Raw genomic sequence first — 15,001 nt, forward strand, 5'->3', positions numbered from 1 at the left:
GGCCCACACAGCCTGGTGCACTGCCAAGGCGATTGTGTCTGCAGGCGATGCTGGCACTGAGGTCCAGCACGCAGAGCACAGCTCAGCCAGCAGCATTGCTGTTGGGATGCAAGGCAGATGGGGAATGTCACAAGGAGCAAGAGCTTCCACAGGGGCCAGTGCAAAGCTCACAGGGCTAGGAGCTGCATTTCACCCTGCCAAAAAGGACCTGGGGGTGATAGTGGTTGCCAGGTTCAATACAAGCCAAACATCTACCTTGTGAGTCAAGTAAACTACATTTACTCTCCTTCAGGAAAAGCAGAGACCAGGAGATGAAGGGAAGAGCAAAACCAGCACATACCGATGCAAGGAGGCTCCTGTGACCCAGAATACCCTGAAACAGACTCCTTTGAAATATATTTTTGGCAAGGAGAGAGGACATGGGAAGATGTGGGCTCCCAGTACGCTGGTGGCTGTGCAGCCACAGCTCTGGGCAGAAGGGCCCAGCCTCTTGCCGGCTGCTCCCTCTGCACAGCCTAATGATGGCTGCAGGCAAGCATCTCTTTGGAAAGAATTTCGCATTTTCCACAAACTTTATGGAAACCAGGAAATTCATTTAGGCACATCAAGGCTGAGAGGGGGCTTGGGGCCTCGGGTGGAGAAAAATGGAAAGGCACAGGGACATGGTACCTGCAAAGGAGAACCGAACCAGGATGGGCAGAGGTTGGCAGACAGCAGACAGACCAGAACACAACATCTGCTCCAACTCCAGTTTATTGAACATTACAAAATACTCTGCATATATTTTCACATTATAACAATATCCTTGCAAATAATATATTAAGTCTTGAGTCATTTGTGGTGCCCATGGCTACAGAAAACACTGACCCAACTAGAGATTTAGTATGGCCCAATATCAGAAATCGAAACTAGAATAAGTCATACCAGAAATGCAAAACTATATAAAAACCTTTTAAAAACCTCATGCTCATCTGGTGGAACAGGTACAGAGCTGAAGGGCCTCTGCTGAGCCCTGCTGACAGTGCTGGTGGTCCCACCAGCTCACCTGCTCCACATTGGGCTCACCCACCCACCCAGTGCATCCAAGTGTCCCCTTGGCACCTGCTGTCTCAGCACACCCATAGAGCTGGAACAGGCAGATTTTTATCTGCTTTGGACCATTAAGAGTCCAAGTCCCCATTTTTCCTAAAGAGGAGCACCCCCAACCCTCCTGGTCTGCTGGTGCCCAGCCATTGTGCTCTTCTGTGTGCTGAGCAGTTCTTGGGGAGCAGTTCTTGGCCGTTGGAGTCACACCAGAAATAATTCATCATGTGGGCCACCGGGTCCCACCACCCTCTGAAGAGGGAGCAGGGGTGGCTAGGATGCAGGTGTTGGGGACAGACCTTTGAAGATGCACTCTGCTCACACCCATCACCCCTGTTCCTGATGTACATTCATACCTGCTGCCTGCTCCACGCCCTGCACCATGACCAGTCCTCCCAGGTGATGCACCCCAGGCAGCTGAAGGGACTGGGACGTGGGCAGAATGAACACCAAGGATGCTGTGCAGGGCAGCTGCCTCCTAGTAAAGCCAGAAAGCTGAACACTGCAGCTGTTGGGAACACATCCAGGTGACAGGCATGAGGCTGGCACAGCAGTTTGGCTGTTAGAGAAGTCCCTGCGCATACAGGTTCACTAGTCCAGCTCCTGGTGGAGCCAAACCCCAGGAGCGCTGCTCCCAGTCCTGAGAAACTCATGGCCTTGTCTCTGTGGTGCCTCCATAACCCAGGGAACACAGAGCTGTCGTGGCAAGGAGCCTATCTCTGAGCTCCTGGCTGAGCTCCATGCGTGCTGTGAGGAACCAGCACCGTGGCCACCTTGAAGTCAATGGCTCAGTCACTGGGTGTGGGCGGGCTCTTGTGCACCTGCACTGCTCCCAGCCAGAGGTCTCCTACTCACAGCCAGGCTGGAGATCAGCTCATACTCTACACCTGTGAGCAGCCACAGCTCATTTGCCAGCAGCCACCACCTCAGGGCAGCACAGCCATGACAGGATCGAGTCTTTGGAATCTCAGCCCTGCGAGAAGTATCTCTAACCTCCCAGCTGCAGAGATCTGTAGGGACCAGAAAGGAGGAATGAGATTTGGGACCTATGCCTCCCTGGGTGGACAGGGGCTGGTACCTGCTGTCGCAGCACAAAGACCAATTATTGACCAGGTTTGCATCGGTAGGTGCGTGGGCAAAGCGCACCCTGGAGTACAGCTCCAGGAGGAGTGCTGGGTTCTCCTGCCACTCCTGGAGTTTATGGAGACACACACAAGCTTTACAATGCAAGACAGAGAGGTTAGCAGGTCAGCCTGTCTGCAGCTCTCAGCCCCTTCCCAATCCACAGGGTGCCTCAGAGGTGGCTTGCTCTGTTGAACATCAGCCACCTGGTCTCTGCAGTGGGTGGCATCCTGCCCTGCTCCTCTTTGGCCATCAAAGGCTGCAGCTCCTGCTGCTCAGGACCATCCGGGCTGCTGTCACTCTGTGACTGGCCGCTCTTGGAGACATGGCTGGGGAACTGGAAGCAAGAGCTCTGCTCTGGAATCGCCGGGCTTGCAGACTGGGGTTGCTCCTCCAGCACAGGGCATGCGAGTCTCCTGTGCTGAGGCCCACTCTCGATGCCTGGGGGGGAAGCGATGCTCTCCAGGGAGGAGATGCTTTGGTTCCACGCCTTCTGCATATCCACTGGCACGATTTTGGTGGTCTCCGAGGAGACATAAACAGCCAGATCAGCCTGGTCTCCTTTCCATGGCAGCTCCTTCTCTGCCAAGGTTGGTGATGGAGGGATGATGCAGGGGCTGGGGCAGACATCCAGGCTGCCTGGAGATGCAGATGGAGGGACAGTGAGAGGGAGCTTGCACAGCTCTCAGTCTCTCCTTGGACCCTGCAAACATTGCAGAACCAACCACTACTAAATGGCCATAGAATCCTAGAATATCCTGAGTTGGAAGGGACCCACAAGGATTATGGAGCCCAACTCCTTGCCCTGTGCAGGACAACCCCAAGAATCACACCATGTGCTGGCCCAGGGATGCAGGACACCAGGAGGTTCTGCCATGCCTCCAGAGCACAGCGATTCTCCCATTCATGCTCTGCTGACTTTGGTTTTGCCCAGGCCAAGGCAACTTTGCTCCACAGGCAGGGGAAGGACAAGCTATGCAATGGCAGCTGCCCTGGCATGGAGCACTGGTGCCTACCAGGAGTTGTCTTTCCCTGCAGGACCTCATCAGTGGCTCGAGCGACGAACACAATCCCCTCATCATCCTCCTTCTCTGTCTCTGAGCTATCGCTCTCCTCCTCCTCTGAGCTGACCATCACCAGGACAGGAGCTGCAGGCAGATGAAGGGGGTTGGTTTGGTGCTAGCACAACCCTGGTGTTGTCGTCCCACCAAGTTGGCAGTGGGCAGGCACAGCACGTGCGCCCATCCCATCCCATCCCACCAGGTCCCCTTGCCAGGACCTGCCATCCTCACCTACCACTGGCCTTACCTGCATCCTGCCAGGGGACATTTCTGTGTGTCTTCCCATTGGGTGCCTCTTTGGTCAGAGAGATGTTCTTCTGTGAAAGAAGAGGAACGGCTGGGACCTGCCCTGTGTACTGCCCCAAATGCAACAGGTGGTCCTGTGAGCCAGCCAACATTGGGCTTACAGATTCCCACCCTGGCTACATGGCAGATGGTTCCTAGTCCTTAGGCTTTGCATCTTCATGGCCCCACAATGAAGTGCTCAGCTGCAATGGCTTCAAAAGCCTCCAAACAAAAGAAGACACCTAAGGCTCAATCCAAGATGTAGTGCCACGCTTCTGAGCCTGGATCTGCACCAACATTGAGGCTGCTTTATGCTGAGTGCTCTTGGAAAACGAATCTGGGGCTCCTTCAGGGCTTTGCTCAGTGAAGAGCCACCCCACAGCACTGATGGCATGCTGGGGATACATGGACACACAATGCTCACATGCAGCATCAACAGGACTGAGAAGAGATGAGCTGCTTTCCCCTCTGGCTCGGGAGGTGCTGATGCCCTGCAGCACCTCACCTACACCCCAAAAGGACCTCTCTTACTGCATCCTGGGGGAGGCCAAATCTCAGAGCTAGGAGAAGAACAGTAGCTTGGGGAGGACTTGCCTTTTTCCTGCCTTTTTCCTTCAGCCTGGCCTTGCTCTTGGAGGAGCAGACATTGTGCTTTGTGGACTTGAAGGTCTCCAGACGCCTCTTCATGTTCTGCCGGAAGATTTCTTTATCTTGGCGCTCTTGTTTATCTGGAGAGATGAAGTGACGGCTGTAGCTGGCCTTGTACTGGCCGAGGGAGAGGCAAAGAGACACAGGGTGAGCAGCTGGCCCCACAGAGCATCATCCATCCCTGCTTCTCTTGCAGGTGCTGCTCCCCTTGGGGTCAGCTGCACACCGTGGCCTGAGAGTGCTCACCCTCCGGCGGGGCTTGTAGAGGCTCCCTCGCAGCACGTGGTGCATGGCAGCGTCCTCCTTGTCCCGGCGGCTCCGCACCGTGTCGATCACCTGCAGGTCCAGGCACGCGCCACTCCCACTCTCCCTCCTGCGGGGAGATGGAGATGGAGATGGAGATGGAGATGGAGATGGAGGGGTTGGGCTCCATGGCAATATTGTGCCAGCCCCCAGGGAAGAGGGTGGCTGTGAGGTCCAGCGAGGTCTGTCCAGGGGCTCATAGGGATGCTCGTACTCACAGGAGGTTTGTGACTGACGACTCTGACATGGATGTGCGGCTGGGCATGGAAGGCAGTGCCAGCTTGGCAGCCGAGTGCACGTGGCCACCCTGGGAGGTGGGAAGACAAGGCTGGCATCAGGAGAGCAAGGACCCAGCTGGGCTGGGGAAGTGCTCACTGCCTGGCCAGAGGGTGCACATGTAGTCATACATGAGGGGAACCTCTCCTGCCAGGGCCATCCTGCTGCCTGGACACCACTACTGCCTGTACCTGATCGACAAAGCTGATAGCATCACGGATGTTCAGCTTGTAGTAAACATCCCAGATCTCATCCCGCAGCCTGTAGGCAGATTTCCGCATCAGGAGCTGGCTCAGATATTTCTTGTCAAACTGCTCCCACCTGCCATGAGATGAAGACACAAGCAGTTTAGCTCCCATGGAGTACCACAGCCAGGGATATCCACCCACACAAGGCTGAGTGTCCAAAGTGTCCAAAGTATGGTGAAGAGAGGCTGGGCATGCAGGACCTGGCTGTGCACCAGGGAGAGCAGGAGGGGAGGGGACACAGTGACCCTTCAGCCTGCCCAAGGGGAAGCCAGACACCAGCGGGTCTGCGGGAGGCAGTGGGAGTAGGACTGAGGCCACCCTGCTGGAGCACTTCCCCTGCAGGAAACAGGCTTTTTGCATCCTTTTCCTGTCACCGTGCTGCAGATAAACACTGCCCAGGCAGGAACAGGGCTGCTCCCTTCTCAGTGCCCAGCACAGCTCCATCCGTGAGGAGGCAGAGGGCCATTGCCACCAACATGGACACCCCAAGTTCTGACCCTGGCAAGCAATGCCAGCTCCACAGCATCCCCAACCACACCTCCCTGACCTCTCTCTGGGATGCTTTTGTGATCTTCATCTGCTGCACAACAGCAGCCAGATGGTACCTATCCAGACTGATGGACAGACATGCAGACTTCCTGGTCCTCCTGTGAGAACCCTGCAATGTCCCTGTGGCTGGCACGTGTCTCCCATTCACCCAGCAGTCAGCAGAGGATCCTGTCTGAGACACTCACTTGTCTCGCCAGTAGTGGTAGCCATGGTGCCCTACGATGTCCTCCACCGCTGCCAGGATGTGGTCAAAGGCCTTGAGTGAGGGGAAGAGGGTGAGTGGTGGCAAGGCTGCGGGTGACCCGGGGGTGCCGAGGTCATACATGGCCCTCGCCCAGCCCCACATGTGTGGGGAGCTGGGCAGCCTCTGGCACTATCACCTACGTGCTCATGCAGCTCCTCGTTCAGCGTGGGTTTGTGGTGGTCACTGCGCTTCACCTTCAGCCAGGTCACCAGGGGTTTGATGGTGAGGCCCTAGAATGGCAGGAGAAGGCAAGGGAAAGACTGGGAGGGCGAGAGGGTGCATGGCTGGGGCATGGGGAGCAGAAGCAGCACGAAGTGACGGGACAGTGGCTGTGCCAGCCACACATGCCCCTACCAACCCGACCCCTGTGCCGTGGTGCACACCCCCAGTCCTCCTTCCCCTAGATTCATATTCATCCTCCCTGTGGCTTCCCTTCCCAGGGCGCTGAATGCCTGCCCATCAGCAGCTTTGTAAAGAGAACAGCCCGGTCAGGCACACACTCGTGGAGCTCCTGGAGCCAGTCCCAGAAAAAAAGGCCAGTGGGAAAAGAATGTGGGCCATGGCCCCACCCTAGCAACAGTCCCCATAGCAGTCCTGCACACCTGCTGATGGATGGGGTGCCAGAAAGCACCGAGGAACAAAGGTCACTTGAAAAAAGATATCTTCCCAAAGCACGTGTCCCCAGGCCAGTTCTGGGGCAAGAAAGCAGTGCTGGAGGAGGGCACAGTGCCCATCCTCACCTGCACAATGACAGTGAAGAACACCACCACGATGGTCGTTGCCACAAAGTAGTCCTTGGCTTTCACCTTTTCCCTGTCCAGCAGGATGACCAGGGCAAAGGCCACGGCCCCACGGAGCCCACCATATGACATGACCACCTGGTCGATCTTGTCCAGGGGGATCAGACGGAAGCGGTTGAGCACGTAGGTCTGGAGGACAACACCTGGGTAAGAAGGAGAAGGAGAGCCTGGAATGCTGGAACAACCCTGCCTGCTCCAGGAGACAGCACAAAATCCCAGCCAGGATCCATGGCTGGCCTTGTGCCCCAACCTTTCTTGGGGAATATCCCTTTTTGGCATGAAAAGGGCTGTGTGCTACCGGCCACATACACAGTGGGACAGACTGACCCACAGCTCTGAAGAGCAGGATAAAGAACAGGGTGCCCAGCACCAGTGCCGTGTCCCATGTCCACTTGGAGGTGTCCACAGCTGAGATGCCCAGAAACATGAAGATGATGGTCTCTGAGCTGCTGGCCAGTGTCTTCATGGTGTACTTGACAGTGGTGCGGGATTTCTGGGAGATGTTGGCTTCCACGTACTTCTTGCAGCAGATCCCACAGAAGGTGACTCTGCAGAGGGGCAGAAGGAGCTGGCATGGCCCTACAGCGGGATGAGGAGTGGGTCTACTCACTGCCTCTCGCTGCTCAGCACTGCAACCCCAATTTCCTGGGCTCCCCTGGGGGACACCCCAGTACTCACGCCAGGATGGCAGAGAGCGAGACCATCTCGGCAGCAAGGTACGCGACGTAGGCCAGGAGGAAGACAAAGAGTGGCTCAATGATGCGCACGCGCTTGGTGAACCGCGTGATCAGGGCCAGCAGGAAGGCGAAGAGCAGCCCCACGGCTGTGCCCCCCAGGCTCACCAGGAAGAAGGAGGCTGGTGGGAGGAGAAGACTCATTTGCACCATAAGCAAGTGGGCCCAGCTCCTGTGCCCCACAGCCACACCACGCTGGGCTGGCCAAACGCCATGTTCCCACCCAGGTCCCCACCAAAGCATCTAATGGAGCATGGAGCCTTGGATGATCCCAAAGCATCCCCTGGAACACCTCTGCTATGGGGACAGGCTAATAGAGTTGGGGTTGTTCAGCCTGGAGAAGACCCTGGGGAGACCTCAGAAGCTCTTCCAGTACCTAAAGGGTACTCTGAAAGAGCTGGAGAGGGACCTTTCACATGGGCATGGAGTGACAGGACAAGGGGGAATGGCTTCAAACTGACAGAGGGCAGGATTAGATTGGGTATTAGGAAGAAATTCTTCCCTGTGAGGGTGATGAGGCACTGGCACAGATTGGCCAGTGAAGCTGTGGCTGTCATCCATCATGGAAGTGTTCAAGGCCAGGTTGGATGGGGCTCTGAAAAACCTGGTCTAGGGGAAGGTGTCCCTGCTCATGGCAGGGGGGTTGGAAGAAGATGGTCTTTAAGGTCCCTTCCAGCCCAAACAATTCTGCAATTCTATGCTGATGGCTGGCGTGTGATGCATGGAGATGATACAGCTCTGGTGCTCGGTGCCCACCTCACAGGACAACAGCTCCTGTGCTTGCCCCCCTCCACTTCCACAACAGAGGAAGAGATGGAGGGGCTGGTGTGGCAATTACTCACCTACCCCCTTCACGTAGTCTGTGGCGTGGATGTGCGCTGGGCCCAGCTCCACAAAAGAGTTGAAGACCTTGTACAGCACCTGTAGGCAAGGCAAATCCCTTGAGAAATACAGGACATTGCCCTGCCTTGAGAGGGGGAGGATGAGTCCTGTGGAAGAGGCATTTCCTGCCCCAAACCTGTCAGGTAACAGCTCATTTCAGCAGGCAAAGTCTCCCAGGGCCAGGAGAGAGGAAAGGCCAAGAGAGCATGCCATGGGTCTGCCCCCAGCTTGGGGATGTCACCTGCATCCTCTGCCCATCCTGGGGGAGTCCAGCACCTTGGACCATGTTGGGCTCAACATTAGAGTCCCCAAGTTGCAACTCACCACGGTGACAGCATCATTCAGGAGAGACTCGCCAAACACAATGATGAAAAGGGTCTCATTAACATGGACCTCTTCGAAGACAGCCAGGACTGCCACAGGGTCCACAGCTGAAATCAGGCTGCCAAAGAGCAGGAAATCCATCAGCCCAGCTTCAACACCTGGATCTGTCAGGACAGAAGGACCAGGGTCAGGCAAACCAGCCATCCCAGAGCCCCTCTCACCAGGCAGAAACAAGCCTGTCCCTCATCTGATCCCAGGGACTTGGCTGCAGTATCTCAACAGGGAGTGCAGCGGGATGAGCCCAAAAGAATTCCCAGACCCTGAAAAAGCAGGGCTTAGGGAATTCTTGCTGCAACATGAGAGGAGCATGAGGGGTGTCCCCATTGGCACCCAGGTGCATCACTGCTCCTCCAGCAGGTACCACCAAAGGCAGCTCAGCAGCCCCACCTCGGGTCCAGGCATCAAGTGATTCCTCAGGGCTCAGGAGAGCTCAAAACACAGCCCAGGCCAGCCAGGGCCAGTGGCTCCAGCCAAGGACAGGGAACACTGGCAGTGAGCCAGCAATGCTAGCCAAGGTCGGCAGACAAAAATAGCAAAGACATGAGTCAGCCCAGTGCCAAGCAGGGCCTGTCTGTCCTGCACGCTTGACCGTCCTGCCAGAGCACCATTCTCAGGATGTCAGGACCCTACTCGTGCTGTAAGTCCTAGGAATCCACAGCAGGGAGAGGCAGTGGGCTATGAAATTGGGGGTGCTTTGCACCTCCAGCCTATTTTTTCGGAATGTGGTCCAAGCTGGGCAGCCCTGTACACCCACCCATGAGCCCGGCCCGGTGCAGCCCCCAGAGCGCGGTGCCGGTGGCGAAGGAGTTCCAGAGTGTGCCCACCACAGCGTAGGTGAGGATGGCACCGATGTTGTCAAAGAACAGCCGGCTGGGCATGAAGTACCCCGAGTCCAGGACGATGGGGGGCAGAAGGAAGAGGAAGAACATGTTGGGCTCCAGTTGGTACTCAGCCTTCTTCGCCACGGCCAACACGATGCCCCCCAGGCCCAGCCCCAGCAGGATGAGGAGGCAGCTCTCCGGGACAATGGATGTCACCTTCCTTGACAGGTGGAAAACTAGAAGAAAACAAAGAATGAGAGCATCAGCCAAACAATCATGTGGAGAGAGCATTCCAAATCCACAGGCTTCACAGAAGGGTTGGGTAATGCATGATGGATGGGAGGAGAACAAGGAAGCACCTATGGAAAGGCTGTTCTGTGGCCATGTGTGCAGAGAAGACCTTCCAAGCTACCTCCCAGGTCAGGATTTCAGGTCCCTAACTCTTTAGGATTTCCCTCTCCTCCTCAGCAACTGTCTAATAAGCCAATCAGCCAGGCATTTTACTTTTCTTGGCTTCTGGTATCTGCACTTAAAGGTTTAAAGCAGGCAGCGAGCACGTTCCCAGTGTCACGAGCACTGCTGGCTGCTGTTCAAGTGAAGAAATCCTGGTGCACCAGCACCATACCCCACTCGGAGACAAGGATGCTCAGCCGTGGTGACAGGGTGACCTTGTTTGCATCCGTCTGAGCCAGCAGCCAGGGCAGCATGAAAACCACCGCAGCACAAGCCATGCCAGAGCACAACCTCCCTCAGCACCAGCTAATCTACCTGCATGCAAAAACACAGGCACTCGGGAGCTGCAGATTCAGAGATGCTTGGAATAATCAGTTTATTCCATGCAAGGCTTGGGCCAAATCTTAAGCTGCCATGGAACAGGATGTATTTTCTAAAGCAAGCAGAGGATGCCCTGGTATTCATCCATCAGTAACGTGGCAGTGAGCCTGTGCTCAGGCACAGCCCAGCAGGATGCCACGCCAGCCAGCACATGGGATTCGTTCCTCCAGGCACCCTTGTCCCCCATGGCAGGGTGTCCTGTGTAATCCCAAATCAGTCCAGCTTCCAGGCAGGCAACCCCACATCGCTGGGGGTTTCTCCTCACCAGCACAAGGTGCTGTATTTTTGCTGTCCCCACAAAAGGGCATTGCCTGGGGAAAAGCTGTTGAGGGTCACAGTGGTTTTGTCTCCCCATCATTGGGTTCTGCCATCACTTGTGACATCCAGCCCAGCTCTGTCTCATGACTTGGCCATCAGATGAAAAAATCTCCTGGGGAATGGGTTCCTCCAGGCACTTCGAGAGCCACCTCTGTCCTTGTGCACCCAGCAGGTACAAGGGACATCAAGGTAGGCTCTGAGCCATCACTTGGCTGCAAGCCCAGCCCTGCTGCCAACCCCAAAACCCAGTCCCTAAAATCCTTTAGCTGGACTAAAGGTGCCCATTGCTTGTGCCAAGCTACCCCTCCAGAAGGAAAATTGTGCTATGGTTGTGCACCAACCCTAGGTCACTCTGCTGCTTCCCTCCTTCAGAACCCCCATGCACAGAGCGTAAGGTCTGCCTAGCCCAGGGTGCTGTCTCCAGTGGCATAGACCTGGAGAGGAGCCCAGGAACAGGCAGTACTTCATCAGTAGGTTTCCCTGTCTCTATGTCCTTGTCGTTTTCCTGGTCCTGCTCTATCCTTCTGGGACAGGTCCCAGTGTCCCTGAGATGTGGACACCTGGGGAAATGAGGTTGTGGCCTCCCGGTGTTCTTCCTTTCTCCTTTCCCAGCACCTCTTAGGTGATTTTCTTTCCTTCACCACAGCTGAGCTCTGAATTAGAGGAGATAATTCAATGTTAAAGATCTGGTTCACAACAAGAGACAACATCTTTGAGCCCACCACCCAATGTGCAGGCTAAGGGCCACTTTTCCTTTAGTTGAGGACCTCAAGAGGTTGCTCCCTGGCATGGTGAGCCCCATCTATGCCCCGGCACTGGCTCCCTGCCATAATACAGCAGGAGCACTGCTGCAGCTGGCAGGGGCAGAGCAGTGAGCCCAGGGGCAGCGTGACCTGCAGCTCCACCACCAACCACATCAATAGGAGAGAGCACCCAGGCCAAGCCTCTGCCATAGCTCTGCCACTGAATATCCCAGCTACAGAGCCTGGGGCATTCCCCCCTGAAGCCCCAGCCACCTCTGCTCACTGCTATGGGCTGCAATACATCCCTGGAGACTGTGGTGCTATGGACACTACAGCCCTCCAAGCAGCCCCACAGCCTGAGGAAATGCTGGCTGGGCTTCATCCAGGCCAAATTCCTGCTAAATGACTGCACAAATCATTGCAGAGCATTGTTCACCCCACACAAGCTGCCTTCACCAGTGGACGAATGGTGCTCACTCAGCGCCTGCAGCAGGCTGCGAAGCCGCTTCCCACCCACGGGAACAAAGCTCTGAAGTTTTCAAGAAGGGAACGAGGCGTCCAGCCCCTTTCTGCATTCTCAGGAACATTGCCAAGATCCCTGCTCTCTGCTTTGGCAACCCATCTGCATTCCCCATGCCGTGGAGCTATGTCCTGGCTGGCTGGAGAGACCCAGGAGAGCATGCAGGGATGCTGTGGGGACATGGATCCTGGCTGTCATCCATCATGGAAATGTTCAAGGCCAGGTTGGATGGGGCTTTGAGCAACCTGATCTAGTGGAAGGTGTCCCTGCCCATGGAAAGGTAGTTGGAAAAGGATAATCTCTAAGGTCCCTTCCAACTCAAACCATTCTATGGTTCTATAATTGCTTCCAGCAAGCCAGAAACTTGGGAAAGCAAAAGAGAACCATCAGTGGGAAAGATCATGCTTGTCCAAAAATCTCCTGGCTGTTGTGGAAAGCTGCCACCCTCCCCAGGAAATGGCAGCACACGAGCTCTCCTGTGTCACAGAGAGCAGCCAGTGGGGACAGGAGGAACGAGCTCTAATTTTATACAAGCTAGGCAAGGATTTCAGCACTAAAGGTTCCCACAGCAACAGTAACTTAGCCACATGTGAATTAACTTCGGAGACATAATCCATACTCAGGCATCCATAATAAAGGATTTGCCATTAAAAGAACTCAGGGCCAAAACCTGCTCTGCTCCTCCAGAGCTTGGGAAATGGCAAAACACCTAAACCAGGACATGAGCAGCTGGGGACAGAGGTGATGGTGTGAGAAGAGATGGTTGCAACCCATGGCATTGCTGCTGCATAGAAAACATCTGTCTGCTGGCAAACTCCTGCCCGTGGGGCAGCTATGTGTAAGGAGAATGTTTGGGGCAATGCTCATCACCTCTGTGTTCCCCACATCCTGTGCTCTGACTGTGGATGGAAAAGGCAGCAAAGCCCGGATGATGCCTTGCTGTGCAGGAAGGCAACACCCAAGCCAGCTTTTCCCTGCCCCGGGTGTTTGCTGGCTTGGGTCACCCCAGCATCGTGACTGCTTCTGAGAACAGAGCCCACAGTGTCATTTCCCCATCACCCGGGCGTGGGGCCGCTTCCTCCCCTGCAGTCACAGGGGTGTGAGCTGTCAGCCCAGAGCCACAACCACAACGGATCCTCTGCACCAGCCTACACCCAGCGTCCACGGTTGCCACAGCTGGCGCTGCCCTCTCTGCTCCCCAAAATCCTCCACCCCTGGTTCATCTCCTCTGTGGACTCCCATGCAGCCTGGGGACCGAACGTGCCATCTCTGGGGACACCCATGGCAGGGCACTGCCTGCAGCCGTGCCTCCAGGTCTGGGTGTCACTATTGGCTCCAGGCTTTGAGTATCCATTGGACCCTTCGGATACACTAAGCCCGGCAGCTCGAAGCTATCTGCCATCAGGGTTCACATCTGTGCCCACCCATCTATCCTCACACACAGAGAAGGAGAGGGGCCATCAGTTTGCCTCAGGCCTGGAAGAATGTGGCGGATCTGGGGGCTTGGGAATGATCCCAGCTCAGGCCCAACTGCAGCCACCCGCACAAAATCCAGGGTGGCTGAGGGGAGCGTGTCAGTGGAAACCTGCACAGGGAGCAGCTCCAGGGAGAGGTTGCAGAGAAGAAAATAACAGCTAGGGAAGGGAATTTTCTCTCTGATCTTCTGCAGGTAGGAGGGACGCACTCGGCAGCTGGAGGTGGCACAGCTACAGCAGAGTGTTGTATTTTTAAGCTCATGATACCTTTTAATTCATTCCTCGCGAGGCTCTAGGTCTCTGTTGCGAGAAGGTGAGGAAGGAGAGGAACGGAAGATCCACAATCATGCTTGGGACAGAGGCCAGCTGGTGGTCACAGCTGTAGCTGTCCCCGGTGTAATGAGTGCTGCTGCAGGTCCCTGGCTGCTCAGAGATTCTGCTGCCTAACTCTGAACCCACATTTCTTGATCTGACTCAAAACTAAGAGGGTGTCTGTGCCCCCACCACAGGGGCTGTGCCCACAGTGGGGTGCCTGAGGAGAAAACCTGGCTCAAGGTCATGATCTCATCCCCTGGGTCCAGCACAGCAGGCAGGGGCACTGTGGGGGAACAGCCCTCTGGGTACCCCTGCTTGGCACCCACACACGGGTGTCCCCTCCCCAGCGCCCCAGGAGCTGCTGGGGAGCCCAGCCCTGCGCAGCTCACACACATCCTCATTGTGCCTTCCCACGCAGCCTCTCACAGCAGAGCCTCCTCCAGCTGCGTGGTCCTGTGCTGGGGAGCACAAGAGTCCGAGGCCAACCCAATCTGGAGTGACCCACCAGAGGAGACTGCAGGCACCTGCCATCCCCAGGCTGCTGGGGGCACATCCTGCCTGGCACTGGCACCACCGAGCCTTTCCCCGGGGCTGTGGTGGGGAACAATGGCTTCTAGACCTGCCAATGGCAGGTGCTGTGCCAGCCTTTGGGAACACGGGACATCCTTTGGGGCTTCTCTTCTCATGACCCATCCCTTCTCTGTGCCCACCCATCTATCCATCCATCCATCCCTCGCAGGAAATACAGCCCAGGCCCCCACCTTTTCCTTCGGGTGGTACCTTCACCCCGTCGCCGCACATCACCCCACGCCAGGGCACGGAAGATGTGGGGTGATCCCCGACCTCCGCAGCCCAGCTGAGGGTGGTGACCAGCCGGATTTGTCCCCATGACCCGCGTCCCGGCTTGCGGTGACACTCCTCGTCCCGGCTGCCCCGCGCCCGCCGGGAATGCCGCATCCCCCCTGCCTGCCCGGGGATGGGCACGGCTGCTCCCGGGGGACCGGAGCGGGTGGGGACACGGGGACACTCACCGATCTTGGCCAGGCTGGCTACCAGGATCCAAGCGGCCACCAGGCAGGGCGCCTGCACCTCCCGCCACTGCCACCGCAGCAGCTCGGCTCCCGCCGGGGCGGCGGGGCCGGGGGAGGCCGCCGGGGGCTGCATGGCCCCGCCGCTCCCGCCGCTCCGCTCCGCCGCGGTCGCGGTCCCGGCCCCCGCCCGCGTCACGCGCACGTGGGGATGCGCCGGGACGGCCCCCGCTCCCCACGCCACGAGCCCCGCCCGCCCCTCCCCCCCCCCCCCCGCACCCGCCCCCCCCCCCCCCCCGCCCCCCCCCGAAAAGCCCCAGGGGCAACC

General features: G+C 56.9%; 1 protein-coding gene across 5 annotated transcripts; it reads right to left on the reverse strand.

Moving 5' to 3' along the window:
- Window positions 1-735: 735 nt before the first annotated feature.
- On the reverse strand, window positions 736-14,821 carry SLC9A5 (solute carrier family 9 member A5). Of its 5 annotated transcripts, none has more exons than XM_042027310.1 (16): window positions 14,677-14,821; window positions 9,374-9,676; window positions 8,560-8,723; window positions 8,196-8,274; window positions 7,298-7,475; window positions 6,947-7,167; window positions 6,560-6,762; window positions 5,960-6,049; window positions 5,761-5,831; window positions 4,970-5,099; window positions 4,721-4,809; window positions 4,446-4,572; window positions 4,146-4,316; window positions 3,514-3,583; window positions 3,222-3,353; window positions 736-2,844 (listed from the first exon to the last, which is right to left on the reverse strand). In XM_042027310.1, the coding sequence occupies exons 1-16, from the start codon at window positions 14,807-14,809 to the stop codon at window positions 2,378-2,380; spliced, it is 2,628 nt and encodes an 875-aa protein (XP_041883244.1). In that variant the 5' UTR covers window positions 14,810-14,821; the 3' UTR covers window positions 736-2,377. The 5 variants fall into 5 exon arrangements, with proteins under 5 accessions (XP_041883244.1, XP_041883245.1, XP_041883243.1 ...); XM_042027311.1 differs by having other exon boundaries at window positions 6,626-6,762; window positions 6,929-7,167; XM_042027309.1 differs by having other exon boundaries at window positions 6,929-7,167.
- Between the last annotated feature and the right edge of the window lie 180 nt (window positions 14,822-15,001).

This window comes from Corvus kubaryi, unplaced genomic scaffold (assembly GCF_017639235.1).
Source record: "Corvus kubaryi isolate FWS band 111438036 unplaced genomic scaffold, C.kubaryi_AGA036_p1.0 37300, whole genome shotgun sequence".
Taxonomy (NCBI): domain Eukaryota; kingdom Metazoa; phylum Chordata; class Aves; order Passeriformes; family Corvidae; genus Corvus; species Corvus kubaryi.

Coding starts and splice junctions, on each gene's coding strand:
- SLC9A5 (XM_042027309.1), bottom strand. CDS start 14,809: ATGCAGCCCCCGGCGGCCTCCCCCGGCCCCGCCGCCCCGGCGGGAGCC. Junction 6,050..6,559: donor TCTTCACTGTCATTGTGCAG/GTGAGGATGGGC, acceptor CTGCCATTCTAG/GGCCTCACCATCAAACCCCT. Junction 2,845..3,221: donor GCAGGGAAAGACAACTCCTG/GTAGGCACCAGT, acceptor CTGCATCTCCAG/GCAGCCTGGATGTCTGCCCC.